Source organism: Hyperoodon ampullatus (genome assembly GCF_949752795.1).
Source record: "Hyperoodon ampullatus genome assembly, chromosome: 2".
Lineage (NCBI taxonomy): Eukaryota > Metazoa > Chordata > Mammalia > Artiodactyla > Ziphiidae > Hyperoodon > Hyperoodon ampullatus.
Genome location: NC_136915.1, coordinates 46,408,752 through 46,434,713, shown reverse-complemented (window position 1 = coordinate 46,434,713; position 25,962 = coordinate 46,408,752). Strand labels below are relative to the sequence as shown.

The 25,962-nt window shown below is 37.2% G+C and overlaps 1 protein-coding gene across 3 annotated transcripts; it reads left to right on the top strand.

The window, feature by feature from the left end:
• Positions 1–407: 407 nt before the first annotated feature.
• TMEM59 (transmembrane protein 59) lies at positions 408–25,025 on the top strand (the record flags this gene model as incomplete). Of its 3 annotated transcripts, XM_079696601.1 has the most annotated exons (9): positions 408–593; positions 4,740–4,772; positions 5,727–5,832; positions 7,346–7,440; positions 10,031–10,183; positions 11,791–11,872; positions 12,752–12,836; positions 15,430–15,538; positions 24,734–25,025. In XM_079696601.1, 9 exons carry the CDS (start codon positions 408–410, stop codon positions 24,887–24,889), a joined length of 1,005 nt encoding a protein of 334 aa, XP_079552727.1. In that variant the 3' UTR covers positions 24,890–25,025. The 3 variants fall into 3 exon arrangements, with proteins under 3 accessions (XP_079552727.1, XP_079552729.1, XP_079552728.1); XM_079696603.1 differs by lacking the exon at positions 4,740–4,772 and having other exon boundaries at positions 12,755–12,836; XM_079696602.1 differs by lacking the exon at positions 4,740–4,772.
• Between the last annotated feature and the right edge of the window lie 937 nt (positions 25,026–25,962).

The window sequence follows — 25,962 nt, the reverse complement described above, 5'->3', positions numbered from 1 at the left end:
AGAGGGGGTGGTTGTGAACCAAACCACATTCCCCAGAATACACCGCGAAGGGGCGGGCTCGGGCGCACCTAGTGCGGCTGTAGTTCTCCGAGACCAACTTTCCCAACCCACCGTGCGCCTCCCGCCTAAGAAGAACTACATGCCCCAGCGTGCCTCGCGAAGCTAAGGAGTCGCTTCGCTATAGTAGTCGCGATGTTTGGACCCACTTCCTCTCGCCAATCTATAAGTTCGTAGACCTAGAGGTGGGGCGAGAGGCGGCAGTTTCGGGCGGGTCAGGGCGGAGCTGAGAGGACAGCAAAGGCGGAAGCAGCGGCCCGCGGGACTGGGAAGGGGCTGGTCCCGGAAGGAGGAGGAAACCTGAAAAGAAAACAGCAACAAGCTGAGGTGCTGTGACAGAGGCAAACAAAATGGCGGCGCCGACGGGGAGCCTCTGGGTCAGGGCCCAGCTCTCGCCGCTGCTGCTGCTGCTGACTATGGCCCTGACCGGAGGCTCGGGGACCGCTTCGGCTGAAGCTTTTGACTCGGTCTTGGGTGATACGGCGTCTTGTCACCGGGCCTGTCAGTTGACCTACCCCTTGCACACCTACCCCAAGGTAGGGCCCGTCCAAACCGGGCTACAACCCTTCCGTGGCCTCCCATCTCTCCGCTCTCCCGTACCTCTTTCGGCTCTGGAAGCCTGACTGTTGAATCCACCCTTCAACCGCTGTCTTCCATCTGTGTGGCTCCTGTTTTCTTCCCCTAATCTTACCCGCACCGCGCTTCTGCTGTAATTACCGGAAGTTTGTGCCGCACCTACCCTCTAATAGGCTGGGGACACAAAAATAAGCAAGACACGACCCCTTTCCTCTGGGGCCTTGCGGGGCAGCAGGGGAGACGAACACTTGGAGGGGGAGGAGTATCCAGATGATTAATGCGGGGTCCTCACCTTCCAGGGACGGCGGGGGGAGGGGGGCAGTTGCAGATACGCCAGCCCACAAAATGTTAACTCTTAACCCCTGTTCCCTGAGCGCCTCTCTGGTCTGGGAGCCTGCAGTCTGCTCCTGGAGTCAAACAAGTAGACAATTCCACCAATAGTATGAAATACATCAAGGAGTTGGGAGACGCTCAGGAAGGGCTTTCCGCCTGTGTTGAGTAACTGTACAAGGCGCTCACACTGGGACTGAAATGGCTTCGAGAAAAAGCAGTTAGGTTGCTGCATTCAGAGAACTTAACCATTCAGTGCAGCAGAAGACAGAGGGAATAAGTGGAGTGGGAAAGAAATGAGACTGCCCTTCGTAGGGGGATCACAACTTATGGACAGAGTGACCCTTCCTCCCCTCCTTGTCCGCCCTCAGGTGCTGCCTTTCCTTTAATTCCATTCCACGAATCGAGTTGTTTTGCAGCTTCTAAAGAACTGTTGACTCAACATCCTAAATTGCGTGGTGACTCCCCCACCCTTCCAAATATATAATTTGGGTATATCATCCTCCCTCCCCCGCCTTTCTTTATGAGAGCTTTTCCTGGTCTTTTTGCCCTTGCTTTTCCTTCATCTTCCCTATGCTGTATGCCTGTGTGTGTGGCTAGCCCTCTTTGCTCTCTCAAACTACAAAGTGACAGATTTAGGATGTTCCTTATTGGCAAGTGCTTTCAGGCTTTTGAAATTCTGAAGTTCTAAATGCTATCACTGCCTGCATGTTTGTTTACTGCTGGATTTTACATTGCTTGAAGATGATCAGTTTTCAAGAAAAAGTGTGGGAGAAGGGATTATCAGATTTTCAGTCAGAGACAAATATAGCAGTCAAGAGAGAGAAATGAGGAATTCTGACTTCCAGACTTTCAAATCCATGTGTACTGCTCCTGGATACATTATTTTTTTCTCTTCTTATAGACCTCTCATAAGTAAGAGGATTGTATGAGGAAACTAATATTGATTTGTCCTGGAATTGGGCAGAGGCTTATTTTGTATTTTTCTAGTGTTTGGATGTGTTGGTTGTTTTGTTTTGTTTTTTTCTGAGATTTTCCTAGCAAATTTGTAGTTATTTGAATACAGATGCTGAGAGAATAAACAATTCAAAAGAATAAACATTTCTGAAACCTCTAGGTATTTTTATAATATCCACTACTTTCTAACAATTGATGTGATATCTAAGTGTTTTTTACTTATTCAGTAAAGCTGTTCTTCCCAGGAACTCTAAATCATCTGGCTCCCTGTGTGTCCTGGCCTTAAAATTTATTAACTGTCTGTGCTCTGTTAGCCAGTATGATGGGAGATTTACCTCCATTATCCTCAATTCTCACCCTGCAAAGTTGGGTTTTACAATTGAGGGAATCGAGGCTCTGAAAGGTTCAGTGACTTGCCCAAGGTCACATAGCCAAGAAGTAGTGGAGTAATAGGAATTCAGTCCTAAAACTGGCTGTATTATGCTGCCTTCTATTAATAAAGTTGTATTATTACAAATATTTAATTTACTTATTTCACTGATGTCTGTCAGTCCTCCTTCAAATTATTGTGCTTTACAGTTCAGGAAAAAGCAGGGTGTATTATAAGAAATTAGATGAATTTACAAGGTCCTCTAGCCTCTCTTGGTCTGGTATTTGTGACTGGCAGATAGAACTCTCTTTTTTTCCTTTTCTTTTTTTTTTTTTCTGTACGCGGGCCTCTCACTGTTGTGGCCTCTCCCGTCGCGGAGCACAGGCTCTGGACGCGCAGGCCCAGTGGACATGGCTCACGGGCCCAGCGGCCATGGCTCACGGGCCCAGCCGCTCCGCGGCATGTGGGATCTTCCCAGACCAGGGAACGAACCCGTGTCCCCTGCATCGGCAGGCGGACTCTCAACCACTGCGCCACCAGGGAAGCCCTAGAACTCTCATTTTAATGACTCTTTTTCAGAATTAATTATTTGTTGCAAGAAAGTAGGATACTTTACTTGTTTGTAAGTAGATACTTAAAATTATTATATTTTACCCTTTGACTTTCTTCAAAAGTATAATTGCTTAACTTGTTTGGGTCTAAATGTAGGCGACATAAGTCATGTTAATAACAAAGATAATTATAGAGTTAGCCTGGTCATTTTTTAACGGAGTGTGGGCTCTGGAACTATACAAACCTGGGTTCCATTCCCAGCTTCACTTTTTTTTAAAATAAATTGATTGATTGATTTTTGGCTGAGTTGGGTCTTTGTTGCTGCACATGGGCCTTCTCCAGTTGCGGCTAGCAGGGGCCACACTTCCTTGTGGTGCGCGGGCTTCTCATTGCAGTGGCTTCTCTTGTTGCGGAGCACGGGGTCTAGGCGTGCAGGCTTCCATAGTTGTGGGGCGTGGCCTTAGTTGCTCCATGGCATGTGGGACCTTCCCGGACCAGGGCTCGAACCCGTGTCCCCTGTATTAGCAGGTGGACTCCCAACCACTGCGCCACTAGGGAAGACCCCCAGCTTCACTTTTACTATCTGTGCATCCTTGCTGATTACTTAACTTATCATGACTTCATTTTGTCAGTTATAAAAAAAACAAAACAACAACAACAAAAAACACCTCACACCTTGCAGAGCAAGTGTGAGGATTAAAGATAGTATACATGGCACTCTTAGCACAGTGCCTAACACATGGCAATAGATAGTTATTTCCATTGCCCAATGTCATAAAACCAATTTGGTACATACAGTATATTAGTAATACTGAATAAGAGGGAGAATAGTTAGCCTGACTTAGCTCAGGATAAGTATATGCATGTAAAATCTATAGATAGTAGGGTTCCTTCTTTAAGGAGGATTCATTAAGTTTCCTTCTAATTATTTAGCTAGTATTCAGTTTGGTGGGGAGCACCATATCCTTGTGCTCTAAATTAGGGAAGGTCTATTTTATATAAGCTTGCCAGTCACTTTGGATACATAGGGCATGAAATATTATCTAGAACATGAAACAGTTGGAATAAGGTTATGATTTTTAATAGCTACCAATTGAGTGCTTGCTCTGTGCCAGGTATCCTATGATACATTAAGTGTTAGCACCATGCCTGGCACTTATGTGTGCTCATGAAATATATTATTAATGTTATGTCTACTTATTAGTTAGTATAACATAATATTAATGATGTTGTAGATATGATAATATATAAATAAAATAATAAAGTATAAAATAAAATCCTCATCATATTTCAAGATTGGCATATGAGTATTGTCACTGTTTTACAACTAAGGAGTTGAGGCTGAGAGAGATTAAGTCCCTTGCCCAAGGTTGTACAGAATAAGTGGTGAGGCTGAGCTTCTAACCAGGGCTAATTCCTGAACCTAGGCTCTTTCACCATGCTACAATCTCTTCTGAAAATGGTACTGGAGGGCTTATTGGATTGGTTTAACAAATGAAAACATATCTGAAATGAAATGGTATGCAGTATAGCTCATACTAATGAGCTCGTGCTTCCCCTATGCAATATAAGGAAATATGTGGTGCTCCAAAGATGTAAGAGAATTCTTCCACTGTTTTACAAAGCCTGCAAAAGCTACTCAGGTATGAAATTTATTTTAATTGCTAACTCTTTCAATTTCACCGTAACAATAAATGCAGCTAGAACGGAAGTCCAAAAATGCACTACCTTCAAAGTTGTGTAATAAAGCTTGTTTAATATTAGACTGCAGCCATTTCCTCTTAATGGATTGTTGCTGCTACATAAATTTTACTAATCCTGCTGGAAAGAAATGCATACCTTTGTATTCCGTTGGTTGCTAACTGGTATATGCACATGCTGTTTCCTTCCTTATTAGGTGCCTGCCAGTTTGTACACAGTGAACTACACAGTAAGTTGAGGGGGCTCCCCCACATGTACTGGTTTGTTTCAAATACTATACATTTAACCAAGGAAAAGCCTGTTGAAGACGTTGTCATTAGTCTTATTAAGCAGTTCACATTTTCCAGCGATGAAGAGTCTTTCCTATCTTGAGCTCTCACACATATACAATGATGCTTATAACTGTTGTTTTCTATTTTTAAAACCAATTATTATGATTAACACTACTACCATTTATTGAGCACCTTCAGTGTCCTGGGCACTACACTGGGGGTTGGGAGATAATTTATAGCTTTTATTTCCTTTTTGAGATTTAGATAGGTAAAGTAACTTGTACACACTGACCTAAAAGGTTTTATTCCAAGTCTGACTGATTCCAGTGGCCTTTCCCATATGTCACATGTTGGCCTTGTTTGTGTTCTCAGTTCAGGTAAACCAAGTTTTAAAAAATCCTTTCATTTAAGCATTTTTTTAGATGTATACCTCACTTTGTGGGGGCCTTTATGGCACTATTTGCCATGTGAAGCTAGTCGTGATACTTTTCCTGATAAGCCTGATGATTCGTATAAATATTTATGTGGCAGAAGTACACCATTGGTCCCTAAAGTACTTGTTTACTCATTTATACCTCTATTAAAGTTCTGATTATGTCACTGTTATTTTTATTTTCAACTTTTCCCCCCAAAATGTGACTAGGTTTGCTTCTTGGATATCACTTTTATTATTTATTTATTTGTTAGTTTATTTATTTATTTTGGATGTCACTGTTAAAGAACTAAAACTTCTTTGTATGGCAAAGGTCTTGGTATTACCTGGCTCCTTTCATTTTTCTCTCTTTCAGTCATAAATCTTTCGTTGAACAATTATAATAAACCCTATTAACTTTGCTTTCTTTTTGACCTTTTTTCCCCCTGAAGGAAAAGTGCTAGTTTTTGGTAATCCTCCCTGTTCTTGAACTCCCTAGGAAGAGGAGTTGTACGCATGTCAGAGAGGTTGCAGGCTGTTTTCAATTTGTCAATTTGTGGATGATGGAATTGATTTAAATCGGACCAAATTGGAATGTGAATCTGGTAAGATGCTATGCTAATGACATCAGCAGTATATAACATTGGTGTTTTCTTTGAGTTGTCTTATGCTTTTTATGTGTTTTCCTCAGAAAATGACAGGCATACTGTTTAAGCTATTCATCCAGCATACTTTAATTATTATGAAGTTAAACTTTTAGTAGCTACTGCTAGAAATTTCATGGGCTTTAAATTTCATCTATTTATTGAGGCAATGTTTATTTTATGCCGTGGATAGGACACCTTTGTTTAAGTAAGCATTTGGTTTAGACAAATGCAATACTAATTAAGCTTCTTGTAATTCATCACTACCTTTTCAATGGATGGTATAATTTTCCTAAGCCTTTCATTCATAGGCTAGTTGACTTAGCTCCAAGTTTTTTACTGAATCAGGCCTTTGACTCAGTATTTAATAGTGTATTCTTTGTGGGTCATGCCAATAAAAGAAGTAACCAGAGTTTTGTTGTCTCTTAAACCACTATTCTTACCTTTTGCCAAAAGTGATGTGTTTAATAAAATAAACCTGTAATCAGGACAAAATTGACATTTCGCTTTTTAAAGAACTGTAATGGAATTTTCTCCATTCATTACTTTACACTGATTATTCAGTGTAGCAGGAGGTACCTTTCTCCCTATCACTATGCCAGTACTCACATTTAGCTTCTGTGATATCATAAACTTTTTTTATGGCTCAGTCTCCTAAATGGCCATCTTTATATGTGCATAATGCGGTTCAGTTTATTATCTAGCACCTTTGGGAAGTATATTACAAATGCATGACTGGGTGGAAAGAAAAATAAAATTGTTATAGTGGTAAAGTGTTATATCACAGGAAAGAAATGGCTCTAGTGAACTAAACGAAGAGAGTATATATGGTAGAGACTCATTCCAACTTTAGAATCCTGCTGTAGAACATTTTCTAAGTTCAGTTTTCTCAGAATTTAGGATGTTAGACTGATTGCTTTGTTTTATTTTTCCTTGCCATGTGAATACCCTTGCTTCTCAACTAAGTGATTCAGTTCCTAACAGTAATATCATATATTTGTGTAAATTACTAAAGTATATTATTTTGTTCAACCCCATGAAATAGGTGGTGGTAGTTCAGTTTTAGACATATAGAAATCAATAGAGAGGTTAAACAGCTCCACCTAGGTCACATACACAGCCAACAAGTGGTGAAGCCAGAATTTCAGGATGCCAGTTCAGTGTTTTTTCCACTATGCAAACGTTAGCTATGAAGATCACCTCATATGAATGTCATCATGTAGCCAGAGCCTGAGTATGTAATTAATAGATTTATACCTGGAAGATCTGACTTGTGGAAGGCAGAAGATAATGGGGTTTTATTAAAAGAATACATTTGCTACTATTACCAAATGTGGAAATTCATATTGATGAAATACTTTTTAAGTATAATAAATTTCTTTATAAAATTTCTTTATAAGATGCCAATGTTCTCTCCCTTTTCTTTCTCTCGTTCTCTTTTTTTTCTTGTAATTTGACTGTTTTTCTCTTCCAGCATGTACAGAAGCATATTCCCAATCTGATGAGCAATATGCTTGTCACCTTGGTTGCCAGAATCAGCTGCCATTCGCTGAATTGAGACAAGAACAAGTACGAAACAATTCTGCCTTTCAGAAATGCCTGCTTAGATCGCACTTTGTATTGAAACGTATATTGCCCACATGATCCTATTTTAGTGTTATATTTTATAATTAGTCTTCAGCAAACAAATTATATGTTTTCAAATAGAAAAGTCAATTGATTTAATTACTTTTGTGTAATTCTTTACTGTTAAGAGGTATGTTCACACCTATAATCTCATTTTGGTTTTTTTCTTGGTCCAGTGACAATATTATCCCCATTTTGCATATGAAAAAACTGAGGCTCAGAAAAATTGAGAGTTCCTTTTTTTCATCCCATCTGCTCTTGCCTTAACTCAAATCCTCATTATTTCTCATCTGTATTACTAAATTAACTTCCGATCTATTTTCCCACTTCAGCCCCCTCTAGTCCATCCTTTAGTCTTGTGTCCAGATATTTATTTTCTGTGTCCAGATATTTATTTTCTAAATGGAAATCTCGTCATGTCATTCTCCTATCTTATATACTTCAGTAGCTCCCCATTACATACAGGTTTAAGTCCAAACCACTTATCACAGCCTGGCTCCTGATTACCTCTTCTATATCATCTCTTATAATTCCCCACCCCTCATACTCTATCCAAACATGCTGGGAAAAGTTTTTTAATTTTATTAACTCTGGCATAGAAAGTACAGCCACATGGTACAAAACTCAAAAGGTTAAAAAAAAAAGTATACAGTTGACCCATAGTACTACTGCACTACATGATCTGCAGTTGGTTGAATTCTCAGATGCAGAATCGCGGATATGGGGAGCCAACAATAATTTGTGTATATACACAGATTTCGGCACCCCTAACCCCTGCATTGTTCAAGGATCAGCTGTATAGTGAAAAGTCTCCTACTCCTGTATCTCTTAGCCACTCCATTTTGCTCCATTAATGTAGCCAGGGTTACCAATGCAGAGGTAATTTATATATATACAAGAATACATGTATTCTTTTTTTTCTAAAATATAAGAAATAAAGAATGTCTACTCACTTTTTTTCACTGCATACATGTTTCATTGTATGGGTGTATCATTTAAGTGGTCCCTTACTTGTGGACATGTAGGTTGTTTCTAATTTTTTTAATTTATGAATGATGTTGCACGTTTTTCACATTTATATCTATAGAATAAAATCACCGGAGTAGAATTGCTGAGTTAAGAGGTATATGCATTTTTAATTTTGAGAAATAGAGCAAAATTGCCCTCCATGGAATTTGTATCAGATTTTAAAATTGACGTATAATTCATTCTATAAAATTCACCCTTCTAAAATATTCGGTGCAGTAGTTTTTAGTATATTCACAAACTGTGCAACCATCATTACTACCTAATTCCAGAACATTTTCATCATCAAAAAAAGAAATCTCATACCCATTAGCAGTCACTGTCCTTTCCTCCTCCTCCCAGTCCTTGGCAATGTACAACTTTTATTACAGTTTTAATTTGTGTTTCTCTTATGAGTAACTTTAAACATAATTTCTAATTTTTAAGACCCATTTTTGTTTCCTTTTCTCTTAATTATGTACATACCGAACAGTCCTAAATGTTTATAATATGACATTATTTCTTGCCTCTGTCCCTTCTACTCCCCATCTGCTCAGTGAATCCTCTTGACTCAGGGCAGGTGTCATGTCCTTTGCGAAGCCTTCTTAACCACCTCTGACCCCAGTTTGGGTTATGTGCCTTTCCCCATACACATGTTTCACTCTGTGTTTCACCTCTGTCCTATACAGATTAAACACAGATATACAGTGATAAATAAACACACATGGTTTAAAAATCTTAAAATTTATAATCTTAACAAATGCTTGTTTAGTGAACTAATCAATGAATGATTTCACAGCTATTAAGTGGGAAAATTGGATCATGAATACAGATCTTCTGATTCTAAAAACTCTTCTCTCTAAATACCCCATACTGCCTCTCTTTTGGAATATAGCAGAACCAAAGCTATCCCTAGAGTTCAGCAAGTTGTATCCCATACTTGTGCTCTAGAGGGGCCCACTGCTGCTAAATAAGTCAAGAAGTTAGAATTGGAGGGGAGGTGATACCAATTAATGTAAAAATCTCATCAGTAGCTTACTGTATATAGTCAGCCCATAAATACTTCCCTCACTCTGCCGTGTTAACAGATACCTCACATTTTTTGCATATATTCTTTTTTTTCCCATTGGTGTTCATTATAGCATGGTTTATTTTACATGAAAGCATTAAATATGAGAGTAGTATGATTTGTCCCTTCCCCTTCTACCTCTTGAGGACTTGCTAATCCTTATTTAATCAAATCTTACGATTCTCCACATTTTTGGACCTAATTCAAAAGCCTGTTATTTTGATAGAGGTGACAGGTAGCTTATAAGTGTGTTTGGTCGCAAGTTAAAGGATCCTGGGATTTTAAGCTTCTCATAGTTAATTTGCATAGGTAATGAAGAGTTTACTCTAATGTTGATGACTGTGGTAGAATCACTTAATGGTTTATACTCTCTCCCAATAAGGATTTGATTATGTTGCTCTCTTGAATATACATATATAAAAAATAATATATTTCTCATGGTTTAATTTTTTTTTTAAGCTCATGTCCCTGATGCCAAAAATGCATCTACTCTTCCCTCTAACTCTGGTAAGGTCATTCTGGAGTGATATGATGGACTCTGCACAGAGCTTCATAACCTCTTCGTGGACTTTTTATCTTCAAGCTGATGATGGAAAAATAGTTATATTTCAGGTGATGACTGTGCTTCATAGATTCATTTAAATACCGACAGTAGTAATGTATATGTCTTAAATGAATGTCTTAGTATAGAGCCATGTACTTAGTCCCTTACAAATATTTATCATCAAATAATAATTACTTACTAACCTACATTAAAACATTGGGCATCAGGACCCAATGTGACTTACCCTTCCCTCTGCCCATTGGAAACCTATTTAAAGCCTGTTGTTCCTTATCTTACAAGAACTCTGAATCTGCTAAATTTTAGAGTGGTTAAATTGATAAAAATGAAACCTCTAGATATGAGACATAAGAAAAATTAATGTAGTTTGAATATAAATAATGGTGTGTATTTATATATATGGTATTAGAGAAAAGCAATAGAACATAATTTTCAGTTGTTAATAGGCTTTTTCTCATAACTCTTATAAGAGAGCTTGTTGAAGAAGCATATTGCCTTCTAGAGAGGTAACTTTTCTCCTACCTCATTATTTACCATGTGATATGATAATAATAGCTGCTGTCTTTGAAGGTTCATGTGTACTAGGCATTTACATATATTATCTCAAATCTTCAAACAACTTCATGAGGTTGTATTATCACTATTTTATTGATGAGGAACCTGTGAGTCTAACTTATTTAAGGTCACACTGCCAGTAAGTAACAGAATTAGGCTTCAAACCTGGGTTACTTTAGCTCCAAGGCTCATATACCACCCTACCATGCTGTCTTCCTTTTAATTTGGTTGTTAAATTCCTCAAACTTACCAGCCAAGAAATTACGTTGTGATGCTTTTCTCTCAGGTAATAATTAAAGTAAACCTTTTAATTATTATTGCCAATTGAGTGGCTTATTATAAGGCTAGTCTGTGATTTTTAAGATCGTCCTGAGTCTTGGGTACCCTATACTTAATTTGGTAATATGTAAAACACAGAAGGAGTTTTCTCTCTTTAAGTTCATGAATAAGTTCTGTGTCTGAAAGCTACTTAAGTTAAAGCTTAAGTTGACTCTCAGAGTGGAGTCCTCCTTCATTCCTGATTAGATGTGAGATTAGCTCTGTTCCTCTCTTTATGTCAACTTAAGTGTGACTATGATGGAGAAAACGCCACTCCAGAGAATCAGTGCTACATAGAAGATGTAAAGTATGGAGCACTGAGCTATAATTTATGAATTACTCATACTTAGGGAAGAATGGAATGTTTCAGATGAGAAAGAATAGAGATAATATGCGTTTAACCAGAAATTTTGGCAGTCCGCTAAATTATTCCTGATCAACCAGAATTAGAACTCAGTTTTGCATAGTATGATACTTAATGTACTATGTTGTAGTTTGTCCCTCTTTTTTTTAATTTTTTCTTTTTTTTTTTTATGTTGTCAGGAAATTAAACTGACTAAATTCTTGATGATGCTAGAAGTCTGTTTCTTTGCAAGGCACTGGATCTAATGTTTAGCAAGTGCAATTAAAATATATTGTGGTTAACATGTTTTATTTTTTATACCATACTTCTGTTACTTTTTCTCAATTTGAATCTTTGTAGAGATGATATGTTATAGAACTTCCTACTGAGAAAACTTAAGAAGAAGTACAAATGACTTAATTGCTTTCATTATCATTTTAGTCTAAGCCAGAGATCCAGTATGCACCACAGTTGGAGCAGGAGCCTACAAATTTGAAAGAACCATCACTAAGCAAAATGTCCTGTAAGTTTTATTTTAAGTAGCTTGGGATTAAAAACATTAACAGTCAAATCTGATGGTGTTAGAATTGGTTGTATGATTGTTTTTACACTAATGGAAGGTGAATAAATAATTTTTAAAACTGTGGTTCTCAAACTTTAATATGCATTAAGATCTGTAGAGTTTGTTAAAGCAATTTCTGAGCCCCACCTCCAAAGTTTCCAATTTATTAAATCTGGGATAGGACATGAGAATTTGCGTTTCTCACAAATTCCCGTATTCTGTTGCGGCTGGTCTGGGGACCACACGTTAGAATCACTATTCTAAAAACATTTAGTTTGCTTTGAAGGATGTTTTGAGTATGAACTAATGAGAAATTCTGGTATCTCCCAACAAACTAGCCAAATAGTGAAACTACCCTGAAAATATGTTTTTATTCTATTTTTATTTCTATGCTAGAAGTGAATTTAAACTTATAGGAATAGAAAACATCAGGCTAAACCTGCTTACCTTTTAAAATGTGCTAGCTCATACCTTATTTTAGATACTGATTTTATTAACTTTTTAATTATTTTGGTGGGTGGGTAATGACAGTACATAACACAAGGCCATCTTTAACTTTAGACTTGAACAAACCAAATTCTATTATTACATTCAGAAATATAATTAAACAGAAAGCATCAATGTCAATAAAAATTTGAAAGTAAAATAGGAAATTCATAATGTTGTATAATATCCAGTTAGTTTTTAATGTGCCAGAGGAACTTGCATTCATTATAAAATATGTCAGATTACATTTACAAAAGCAGCTGGATATCTGTACAGTGTATATATCTAAAACCAGTCATTTGAGACTAGTTTTTGGAATATAGGATATCATAAACTTGTACCTTATTATTTCAGCAGATCTTCAAATGAGAAGTTCACAAGCACATAGGAACTATCTTGAAGATGGAGAACGTGATGGTTTTTTAAGATGTCTCTCTCTGTATGTATTCATCTTCACTTATGCATATAGGAGATAAAATCTGGCTTGTATCAGAGAGATGCAGTCCTTTTTATTATTTTAAAGTTATATTAGCTGCTCAAAAGTAGAAAACTTTTTTTTACCTTTTACCTTTTCCCTACCAAATCCAAAGTTGTACTTTTGGATATTTTAGTTCGTTTAAAAGGTAATTCTCGTACTACTTTAATCAAACCCAAGCGGGTAGTTTTTTTCACAGCACAAAAACATCCTTGTTCTTATTGGGAGTCTTTGATTTATGTTACGATATGTGCTTCTTCAGACATCTCAGTTAAGCTTTAATTTAATATTTATTGAAAAAAATTCACATATGAGTAGCCCCACACAGTTCAAATCCATGTTGTTCAAGGGTCAATGGTATTTACATAGCATTTACATTTTATTAGATATTGTAAGCAATCTAGAGATGATTTAAAGTATACAGGAAGATATGCATAGGTTATATGCAAGTACTACACCACTTTATATAAGGGAATTGAACACCCTCAGATTTTGGTATGGGAGGGGGCAGCAGTCCTGAGACCAGTGCCCTGGGGATACCAAGGGATGACTGTGTGTCTGAATGGTTTGGGGGTTGGATTTTTGTTTTTATCTATATGGCCACACAGGAGGCTAGGGGAGGTAGATAAGGGCTACAGATAGAGGAGGGCTTTGTGTTCTATACTGAGTGTCATCTCCATGCCAAGGATTCTTTTTTTTTTTTAATTTAATTATTTATTTGCCTTTGTTGGGTCTTAGTTACGGCGTGGGCTTCTCTCTAGTTGTGGCGCACGGGCTCTAGAGCATGCAGGCTTAGTTGCCCCTCAGCATGTGGGATCTTAGTTCCCTGACCAGGGATTGACTCCGCGTCCCCTGCATTGGAACGCGGATTCTTAACCACTTGACCACCAGGGAAGTACCCATGCCAAGGATTCTTAAGGGTGGCAAGGGAAAGTGGGCAGGCGAGGGTAATTGTTACCTTGTGCCCTCCTGGGAAGGAATATCAGGCCTTCTGAGGGTGAGGAGGGTTTTATCAAAGTATGCATGCTTCTACTCTTCCAAGGAGTTCTGATATGAGCCTCTCCCTGCAACCACCCCTCACCCCTCGCCAAAAAAAAAAAGAGAGAAAGAGACAGTAGGCCATAGCACTTGGTGATAATTATCTACTCTGTGTCAGATACCAGACCAAGCACTTGAGTCGAGAGGTGAACAAGTGTGTATATACTCTAGTGGACTGTTCTGTCTCAAGTGTAACACTTAAGTAGTCCACACTACATGCTTCCTGTAATTTCTTAGAGTAGAAATAGTTTCTTGAGAGATTTTATCAGATATCAGTAGGGTTATATTAGAACCTAAAAATTAATAGTTTTTACTGAATAAACTCTTTAAAGACTGGGTAAGAAAATGAGAATTTAAATTTTCCCTTCCTTTCATTGCTAAACTTGCTTTTGACCTTGTACAGAAAAAAAGGCAATTTTTCTCTCTCTCAGTATTTTGGATTTTTCTTGCAGTTTGATAAGTTTTATGAAACCTAAATAATTATCTAATCTTAAGTTACAGTTTACTCTTTTTTTTTTTGGCCACGACACGCAGTTTGCCGGATCTTAGTTCCCCAACTAGGGATTGAACCTGGGGACCCGGCAGTGAGAGCACTGAGTCCTAACCGCTGGACTGCCAGGGAATTCCCTACAGTTTATCCTTAATACTGCATTACCTAGCATCTTATTGATGCCTTACTGCCTTTTAACATTTTGTCATGTTTTATGTTATTCTTTTAAATCTAACATTTTAAAAATAGCTTCACTTGTTCTTTAAATCTTAATCAATAGTTTAGCAAACAATAGGGCACTTATGGAAAAAACTCCAGTTGCTGATTCTTGTAACCGGCCTTCTACCCTAAGATATTTTAATCATAAGAAAAATATAACTATCTCTTTTTAAGATATGTGCTAATGGATACAGAATGCTTCATAGTAGATATGCTCTTGTAAGTTGAAATTCAAGTAAATTGTGCTAAGTTAAATATTTGAAATGTAGTAGAGAAGCTAACTTCTGGAAGCCTGTTGTGAATCCATTTATAAAACAAATGATCATTTCATAATTTACCTATTCTGTACCTTAATTCTTTGGAATATTGGGTTTTCTTAAAGCAAGTATTATCTTAATACCTTGCAAAATAATATATGACATTTGTGTAGCACTGTACAGTTTATAGGACACTTTGATTTGCCTTATCTCATTTAGTAATTAAAAAATACCCTTAACAGTAACTTGCTTTAATTTCATATATTTAGCAGATAGCCAGTATGTCTGATTTTTTAATGTATAAAAGTAACATAGCCATGTTATAGAAACTTGAGTAATGGAGGAAAGGACATCATATCACCCTAATATAATAGCTATTATAATATTTTCTTCTCTAAGTATGTTTTTTAAAATAGTTTTAAAGGTAGTACACATAAAGTTTTAATTATATTATTAAGTACACAAGATTGATTGCCTGTAATTGTTAAGAGCCTCCTATTTTTTATATTATGTAACATAAGTAATTGTTGATTTCTTTTTTTTTTTCCCCCAGTAACTCCGGGTGGATTTTAACCATGACTCTTGTCCTCTCCGTGATGGTATTGCTCTGGATTTGTTGTGCAACCGTTGCTACAGCTGTGGAGCAGTATGTTCCCTCTGAGGTAAATTTAATTCTAACTCTTAGACCTTTTGAAGACTGAGCCATATGATTTACTTTTTTTAATGCCTTATTGGTTTAGCTACGAACGCAAAGCCTTTCTACTAATAGAATGAGAAAAGATTTGATGGTTTTAATCACACACCGAGATTGGCACATATGAGAATTACAGGTTCTCAGCATAAGAATCACTTTCCAATTTTCTGTGGTGCTAACTACCATAATGACCAGTGTATGCAGGCTGGCTTGAGTACAGTGTCTCTCTTCTCCCTAGATCTTTGAGACTGAAAAACACCCATTGACATCAGTTTCTAAGGTGATATATAAGAAAGAAGACTTGTAACTACTTAAAATTTTAAATTTAACATTGCCACAACTGTTAAGGAATAATTGCTGCTTTAGAAGCAGCAAGGTTAGAGCTTTTGATTTTGAGTAATGTGTTCTGATATACCCTGAGAGAGATGGAAAACTGTCTTGACTTTCTTGGTAATTAAAATTTAACTGGCTCAAGAAACATACTGTTAAGGTAAAGGATTTTTGTTTTAGAAAAAATGTCTAATTTCAATATGGTACTGGCACAAAGACAGAAATATAGAACAGTGGAACAGGATAGAAAGCCCAGAGATAAACCCATGCACATATGGTCACCTTATTTTTGATAAAGGAGGCAAGAATATACAATGGAGAAAAGACAGCCTCTTCAATAAGTGGTACTGGGAAAACTGGACAGCTACATGTAAAAGAATGAAATTAGAACACTCCCTAACACCATACACAAAAATAAATTCAAAATGGATTAAAGACCTAAATGTAAGGCCAGACACTAGAAACTCTTAGAGGAAAACATAGAACACTCTATGACATAAACCACAGCAAGATCCTTTTTGACCCACCTCCTAGAGAAATGGAAATAAAAACAAAAATAAACAAATGGAACTTAATGAAACTTAAAAGCTTTTGCACAGCAAAGGAAACCATAAACAAGACGAAAAGACAACCCTCAGAATGGGAGAAAATATTTGCAAATGAAGGAACTGACAAAGGATTAATCTCCAAAATTTACAAGCAGCTCATGCAGCTCAATATCAAAAACACAAACAACCCAATCCAAAAATGGGCAGAAGACCTAAATAGACATTTCTCCAAAGAAAATATCCAGATTGCCAACAAACACATGAAAGAATGCTCAACATCACTAATCATTAGAGAAATGCAGATCAAAACTACAATGAGGTATCACCTCACACCAGTCAGAATGGTCATCATCCAAAAATTTACAAACAATAAATTCTGGAGAGAGTGTGGAGAAAAGGGAACCCTCTTGCACTGTTGGTGGGAATGTACATTGATACAGCCACTATGGAGAACAGTATGGAGGTTCCTTAAAAAACTAAAAATAGAACTACCATATGACCCAGCAATCCCACTACTAGGCATATACCCATAACCATAATTCAAAGAGTCATGTACCACAATGTTCATTGCAGCTCTATTTACAATAGCCAGGATATGGAAGCAATCTAAGTGTCCATCGACAGATGAATGGATAAAGAAGATGTGGAACATATATACAATGGAATATTACTCAGCCATAAAAAGAAACAAAATTGAGTGATTTGTAGTGAGGTGGATGGACCTAGAGACTGTCATACAGAGTGAAGTAAGAAAGAGAAAAACAAATACCGTATGTTAACACATATATGTGGAATCTTAAAAAAAAATGGTTATGAAGAACCTATGGGCAGGACAGGAATAAAGACGCAGACATAGGGAATGGACTTGAGGACACAGGGAGGGGGAAGGGTAAGCTGGGACGAAGTGAGAGAGTGGCATGGACATATATAAACTACCAAATGTAAAATAGATAGCTAGTGGGAAGCAGCTGCATGGCACAGGGAGATCAGCTCAGTGCTTTGTGACCACCTAGAGGGGTGGGATAGGGAGGGTGGGAGGGAGACGCAAGAGGGAGGCGATATGAGGATATGTGTATGTGTATAGCTGATTCACTTTGTTATAAAGCAGAAACTAACACACCATTGTAAAGCAGTTGTACTCCAATAAAGATGTTTAAATAAATAAGTAAATAGAAATAAATAAAAGCAATGACTTTTGAGCTCTTAAAAAAAAGTCTAATTTGATGATTCAGCTTAGCTTTCAAGGAAGGAAAATTATTTATATAACTAAACATAAGATAATAAATTCTATTGACATCAGATCCAACTGAAATAAACTTTAGTTCTCATATGCCTCCAGAATGCAAAAGAAAAAGAGAGAAAAGAAGAAAGGAGGGAAATTTGAAGAATGGTATGGATTGGCAGAGACAGGAGGGTAGACAATATTCCCAGGTACAGACAAGAATAAGCTACTATCAGGGAAGGACTGTAAGCAGCTGACTTGATTAAAAGAAGTTAAATTAGGAAATTAAACCAAATGAATAAAGTTAGACAGGATTGGGAAGAACGTTGAATTGTGGAAGTGTTAGACAATGGGTAAATTTCTGTAGAACTCATCTGTTTATGATATGATCTGAACATCCTCTTGCTAATTACCTATTTATGTTCTTGTTTAGTTCTGATATCCATATTTTAATCATTTTATTGTTCCTGATAAAGTTGAAATTATACATCTTACATAGGATTGCCTTTGCCTATTACTTGCTTTTGAACTGCCCCATGCACTCTAAATCCTCATGGCAACAAAGCTACAAATGCAGAGTAGTAAATCTTTATTGACACTGTGGTACTTTATTCCTTCCATTAGCACAATTCCTTCTCTTTACTTCTAGGATGCCCCTTGTAAAAGAAAGATACACGTAGAGATTGGTGTGGTTATTTCCTGGAAAGCTTGAATTACTGGCCTCAGGTGGAATTTACCTTGATAAAATCACCACTACCTGGCTTCTGGTTCCCAGGACTACTGACTAATGTTGAGCACTTTCTCCTGGACACCATTCTAAGCATTTTATATGAATTAGCTCATTTAGTCCTTTCAGTAACTCTGTGAGATGGCTGCTATTATTATCCTCTTTTCCAGATATGAAAACTGAAAGAGAGAATGTATTATTGCCCCAGTGTCACATAACTAGTAAGTGGTAGAACCAGAATTTAAACCCAGGTCGTCTGACTCCAAAGCCAGTACCCTTAAGTTTTTTTAGTTAACCTGGAGTCATCACTAGGGAAGTTGATTATGTTACTTGTATCAGGAGCTCATCTTCTGTGTAACCTCTTTTGACACTAGGAAGTTGAACACCACTGGGACCACATGTTTCATGTTTTTGAGCCAGGATGCTCAAACTCCCTTACTGAAACAGTTCTTAGATGGACATTTCATAGTTTTTCCTCTCTTATCTCCTTAGTTGACTTATGGAATTGACCTCCTCTTCTGGTGTTGTTTAGACATAACAGTGCTTCACATCGTGGTTTTGGTTACATCTTACAGACCTGGGAATCTGTCCCTCCCTTTCAGATTACTCTTGGTCTTTTTCTTCCTTTTAGATGTTGTCTCTGCTGTGATAAATTTTGTCTTGATTGTATAGCTTTAATTCTGTGAGAAGTTCTTTCCCCTTATTTCCAAGTTGTTTGTAGAACACCTCGTTGTTCCCACATATGCCCAGGCCCCTGGATCATAAAGCCTAAAGCATCAGAACCACACGTGGAGTCCTGTTGGCAGCTATTACATTCCCTCCTGGTATCTGCATATGGGTGTCACTTTCTTTCCCCTCTCTAGAACTCTTCCTGTCCTTAACAATCAAAAGTAAGGTGACACCCTCAAAGAGCCTATGCTTTCCTAAGGTACATTTTCTAGAAAAATATATCAAAAACACTCATTTGAATTCACTGCTTTTAGGCTTTACTTTGTGTCTGAAACCACACTTTAGCTAAGTAATAATGTTTTGTCAACTGTATTTTTTTTTTTTTTTTTTTTGCTGTACGTGGGCCTCTCACTGTTGTGGCCTCTCCCGCTGCGGAGCACAGGCTCTGGACGCGCAGGCTCAGTGGCCATGGCTCACGGGCCCAGCCGCTCTGCGGCATGTGGGATCTTCCCGGACCGGGGCACGAACCCGTGTCCCCTGCATCGGCAGGCAGGCTCTCAACCACTGCGCCACCAGGGAAGCCCTCAACTGTATTTTTAATTATAAAAATTCTATATACTTGGTATAGAATTTATAAAGTTATATATAAAGAAGCAGGAAAAAAAATCACTCATCCAGAACTATTTCATATTGCCATTTTAGTGGATTTCTTTTCACAATTAAAAACTGTATAGGACTTCCCTGGTGGCGCAGTGGTTAAGAATCCGCCTGCCGATGCAGGGAAAGTGGGTTCAAGCCCTGGTCCGGGAAGATCCCACAAGCCGTGGATGAACTAAGCCCGTGTGCCACAACTGCTGAGCTTGCGCTCTAGAGCCCGCGAGCCACAACTACTGAGCCCGTGAGCCACAACTACTGAGCCTGCGTGCTTAGAGCCCACGCTCTGCAACAAGAGAAGCCACCACAGTGAGAAACCCATGCACCACAATGAAGAGTAGCCCCCGCTTGCTGCAACCAGAGAAAGTCGTGCACAGCAAGAAAGACCAAACACAGCCAAAAATAAATAAATAAATAAGATATATTTAAAAAAAAAAAAAAAACTGTATAAACTGGGACTTCCCTGGCCATCCAGTGGTTAAGAGTCCATGCTTCCGTTGCAGGGGGTGTGGGGTCAGTCCCTCGTAGAGGATCTAAGATCCTTCATGCCTCACAGCGCAGCCAAAACAAAAAGGAGAAAAAACAAGCTGTATAAACTATTTCAATATTAATGTTTTGTTTCTTATTGTAAAATATAGCAGTGTAAATACTCCTTCCCTGGTATTTTCTCCTTTATTTATTGTAAAAGTAGCTGACAGTTTAGCATTAGGAAAGTTACTCAGATTTTCTTAATCAAAAGCCACCTATTTTAAACTTTACTTTCATAAAAGCTTTTCATTGATTTTATTATTGGAACATAAGTTACTTCTGACCCCTCTCCATAGTAACATGAGACTCCATGTTAAGTAATATAAGCAATGAGCAATGTTATTTATATTTTGTTATATAATTTATATATATAATCCTATGTGTTTATAGGAAATCATAAACCTGCTGAGAGAATGTTTCTCTTCAGTATGGACCTGGTACCTTGAGCTCAAACATGAAATATAAAAAACTTCCTTTTCAGTCACTACAAATAAAGCTTAAAATGGTGCTAATAAGGGCCAGGAATGTGGTCTTGGAAACTTATGAGCAGCTTTATTTTTTTTATTTAGGAAAGTTCTGAAATAATTTATCCTTAGCCTGTTTTGTATATAGTAGGTATTCATCATATACCATTTGATAGTAATGCCAGGAAGAGTTGGCATTTGTTGATCTTAAAGCAGTATCATTTTGAGTGACTTACAAAGATTTTGATCCTTTTTTTCTCCACTGTTTTTCCCTGTTCTTTCACATTTATGATGTCGTTTTTTTGAAACTTCATGAAATAATGCTTTTCTCTTGTTGAGCTGTCTATTTAAGATAATAAAGAGTTGTCATTCATAGTGGCCCTTGTCAGGCAGGTCAAACCTGACTTATAAAAACAGGGTTCAGCAATATTGGATATTCCTTTCTAGAGACCAGGCAGCCTCAGAAAATTGCCAAAGCAACAAATAATAATATAACTGCTGCCTCAGTGTTATCTCATTATCTGTTTGCATCCTTTTTTCTTATTTGTCAAGACCATAATCATCTGTTTTGAAATGGTTAGTTAAGAAAGGTTTTAGAAGACTTCAAATAACATTCATGTTAGTAAATCACAGACATTTATGGATAACATATTATGTGCTAGGCCCTGTTCAAGAGATTAGAGGTACAATGAAGAATAACATGAAGGTGGAACAAAGTTAAATGTTAAAGGCTGCAACGACTCAAGAAGTAGGGTGGGGGCTTCCCTCATGGCGCAGCGGTTAAGAATCTGCCTGCCAATGCAGGGGACACAGGTTCAATCCCTGGTCAGGGAAGATCCCACATGCTGTGGAGCAGCTAAGCCCGAGCGCCACAACTACTGAGCCTACGCTCTAAAGCCCACGAGCCACAGCTACTGAAGCCCGCGTGCCTAGAGCCTGTGCTCCGCAACAAGAGAAGCCAAGGCAACGAGAAGCCCGTGCACCGAAACGAAGAGTGGCCCCTGCTCGCCGCAACTAGTTAAAGCCCACGTGCAGCAGCGAAGACCCGATGCAGCCAAAAATAAATTAATTAATTTAATTAATTTTTTTAAAAAGTAGGGTGAAACATGTCTTAAACTATAATAAAAATTATTTGTCTAAAAAAAAAAAAGACCAAGAATCTTTCTGTTGAGAAGCTTTAAGTCTCAAGAGAGACAATCAGAAAACGATGTAAATGCCATAGCTTTTTAATCTAAATTCTGTTAAGAAAATGAGTTTTAGAAAAGATATATGTACATCTAAGATTGCATAACTGGTTAGTGGCAAAGGCAGGCCTGAAGCCCAAATACATACTAATTGAGTTTATTTTTAACTTTTAAAAGTAATACGTGTGACATAAAATTGACTTCCTCTTCCTCACTTCTCAGATAAACCAGTTAATAGTTTTTAAAAATTTTTCCAAGCAGTTGCCATTTTAAAATTTTATCTTTTTTTTTTTAATCAATTTTAGACATTATCTGATGTCCTCCTACTAAAGGATGAGTTTAGTTCCCTTATACTGTCTCTCACTTCCATCTCTTCAGTTGATGGGTTTTGGGGTTTTTTTTTATATATATATATAAATATATTTATTTATATTTTGGCTGTGTTGGGTCTTCATTGCTATGCGTGGACTTTCTCTAATTGAGGTGAGCGGGGGCTACTCTTCATTGCGGTGCACGGGCTTCTCATTGGGGTGGCTTCTCTTGTTGCAGAGCACAGTCTGTAGGTGCACGGGCTTCAGTAGTTGTGGCACATGGGCTCAGTAGTTGTAGCTTGCGAGCTCTAGAGCACAGGCTCAGTAGTTGTGGTGCACGGGCTTAGTTGCTCTGTGGCATGTGGGATCTTCCTGGACCATGGCTTGAACCTGTGTCCCCTGCATTGGCAGGCAGATTCTTAACCACTGAACCACCAGGGAAGCCCCCAGTTGCTGGTTTTTATAATGTATATTATTATTTTGTATACTTTTAGTGAGTGCTTTACAAATTTCTGTTGGCTCCTCATTACTCCTTTCCTTCTCCCTTTTCATACTGTCTCAATTTTCATTAATTATTATGATCCTTGACAATAAAATATACTCATTCTTCTGTATATATACTTTCATAGGTTGATCTGAAAAATTAAAATCCACTAGGCAGCATTTACAGTATTATGATTATATAAATATTCAAAGTAGAACACTGGTTCTATTAACACTGGCAAATATAAACCTGAATTACTTAAAAGTGTTCCCAGGAGAATCTTCCATATATCTCTGCTTAATGGAACCCATTTTTGTTTTGTTCTGGCTTTCTTCCTATTTTCTAAGTCATCTCAGTTGCTACTGTTTCTTGTATGTTATTTTCTTTCTTGATTTCCTCTTTACTTTTGCTGGACCTCCTTAAGTAATTTTTTTCATAAAGGATACTTGAGCAATAAACTTGCCAAGGTAACACTTTTGAAAACACCTCTATTGTACCCTTGTATTTGATTAGTAATTTGAGAATACAGAGTAGCCACAGAATCACTAAACATACTGGTTAGAGGTTATCCATATGCTCCCATCCATTTCCCTGCACGAATTTTACTCTTTCTCCCTGATCTTCTAGATAGCTTCTTCCATATAGATGTTTGAAATCATTTAAACAGTTCCTGGTTGCTGTTTCAAGGTTTTTAAATGTTAAATAGAGTTGTGAAAGTTTTTCTTTCATTGTGCCCCAGAGCAAATTATCACATGTTAATTTGGGTTTTAAGGAGGTCTTAGTGTATCAGATCCATGTCCAATCCATCAACCACTGAATTTGTCTTGAAAATATTCTCTTACTGGAAAAGTGTCAGGTACTGGGCCACCTCCTTGGTGCAGGATAGTTATTGCCTTGAAACAGTAGACAGCAGACCACGTCTGAAATGTGTTCAAGTAAGCAGCCGTCATGACAATCACTTTTAGAACATTTTTATCACCCCAAAAAGGAAACTCATACTAGTAGTTACTCCCCATTTCCTCCCAAGCATCTTCACCAGCCATAGACGACCAATATGTGTGATCTCTTGTGACTGGCCTCTTTCACTTAGCATAATGTTTTCAAGGTTCATCCATGTTGTAGCATGTATTGGTATTGTAGATACTTAAACTTTTGAAGGTGCTCTTTATTCAGCATCTTCTAAAAGCACCTTTCCAACATCAGGTACTTCTGTGTCAGTCTGTCTTTTTAATATAGTCAGTTGCCCTGTCAATAATGTCAGCACTTCAGTTTTTAACTTACAGAATCAGAGATTTATTGCCATATGCATTAACAACAAAATCTATCCCATTTGTTAGTAAAAACTTTTCATTTTCTATTTTTTCCTTTAGGAGATAGACCTATATCTAAATAGACCTACTCTCAAAAGATATTAGACATTTCCATTATATTTCAGTGAGTTTTATGACATTTGCACTGACTCTGTGTTATGCTTTCATTCTTTCATTTTAGTATCTATCTTCTTGGATATGTTAGTAATAATTTGAGCTTTTATATGTTTATGAAGACCCTTCTATCAATGTAAAGTATTTCATGTACATTCTTTGTTCTACTCACAGCCTTTTAAAATAGTACATACTGTTTTCCATATATGTTAATTTACAACATTTAGTAGCAGAGAAACTTACCCCAAATCATTTGACCACTTGGTTGGAGAGCTAAGATCTTAAAGGAATTGATCACTTAAGGCATCAAACATCCAGAATCCATGCTCTTGTATGACCACACTTACTCCATTTAAACCTAAGCAATTTTTCTTGATGCTCAGTTGTTAACTTCTAAGTATTTTAAGTCAGCACATGTGGAAGAGTTTTCTTTGGCCATCCACTGGGAACTGAATCACATATCTGTAACACTTTTGAGTAAAAGCATTCTTGAGGACGTTTATAGAAATTTTTTTTTTTTTTTACCAAATACCCACAGATTAAATTGCTATTTGAAGACTTACTTGGAGAGGTTCCTAATTATCCAAATTGCTAATGTTCATTGATTGTTTTTTGCAGAAGCTGAGTATCTATGGTGACTTGGAATTCATGAATGAACAAAAGCTAAACAGATATCCAGCTTCTTCTCTTGTGGTTGTTAGATCTAAAGGTGAAGATCATGAAGAAGCAGGACCTCTACCTGCAAAAGTGAATCTTGCTCATTCAGAAATTTAAGCTTTTTTTTTTTAAGAAAAGTGTATAGACATCTAAATTTGCATTCCTCATAGTGCTTTTTAAAATGGTTTCATTGGCTATAGGACTTAAAAATCACTATTAAATGCAAATAAAGTTACCCAAATCTGTGACGACAGTATTTGCTGTAATTTTACCTGTAATTTTTTTCTAGTAATTTAAGAGATGGATATTTGGGATTATATTTTTATTTTACTAATACCTGTGCTATTTTAATTATTATTTGCATTGTTTTTGTTTGTTTCCTTTCTTAGCCAAATTCTGTGAGCTGATCATTGTTTTTCCCCACCTCCTACCATGTCAATCACCTTAGTTAATAAGTTGAATACTCAGTAGGATATGACACTCCTGCTCAGCAATGGCCCACAACCTGTAATTTGAAATTTAGTAGAAAATGCCCTTTAATACACTACATTTTCAGTTGTATTGAACTGAAATCATTAAAATTTTATTTGAATAATTATGTGCTGAAATTTGAGTTAATATACTAATTTTCCAGCTCTTCCCTTTCACCCCTACCCAACCCAGAAAATAATTAGGAAACGTTCTATGTCTGTTTATTGCTATATGATGATCAGGGAGCAAATTAAAGCAAAAATGATTCTCTCACAAATGCATTTTATGTTATTTTGCACAGGCTATAGATTTGTTGGATGGATCTTTCCAAAGAACTATTTTTCTCTGTTAGAAAGCATATCAAGTATAAGTTAAAGATATTATCAGAGAAAGCTTTTCATTTTGATAGTAAGAATTAGACTCTCGTGTTGCACAATTAAGTATAGAATTCACTTTGCAAAAACTTATTATCATTCCTTTATTATTATTGTCAATAATACAGATACAAAAATAAGAGTGACATCAAGTAACATAGTACAGCACAGTCTTAATGTGATTCAGTGTCATTAGACGTGAAATGTTAAATGACTTTGCTAACCAATACTTTCCTCACTCACATGGGCATTACTGGCAACTGCAGTAGTGCTGTTTGAATAAAGAGTGAGTCACACACTTGCCTTCAGCCTAGTCATTAGCTTTCTCTGAGTCAAAAGAAAATA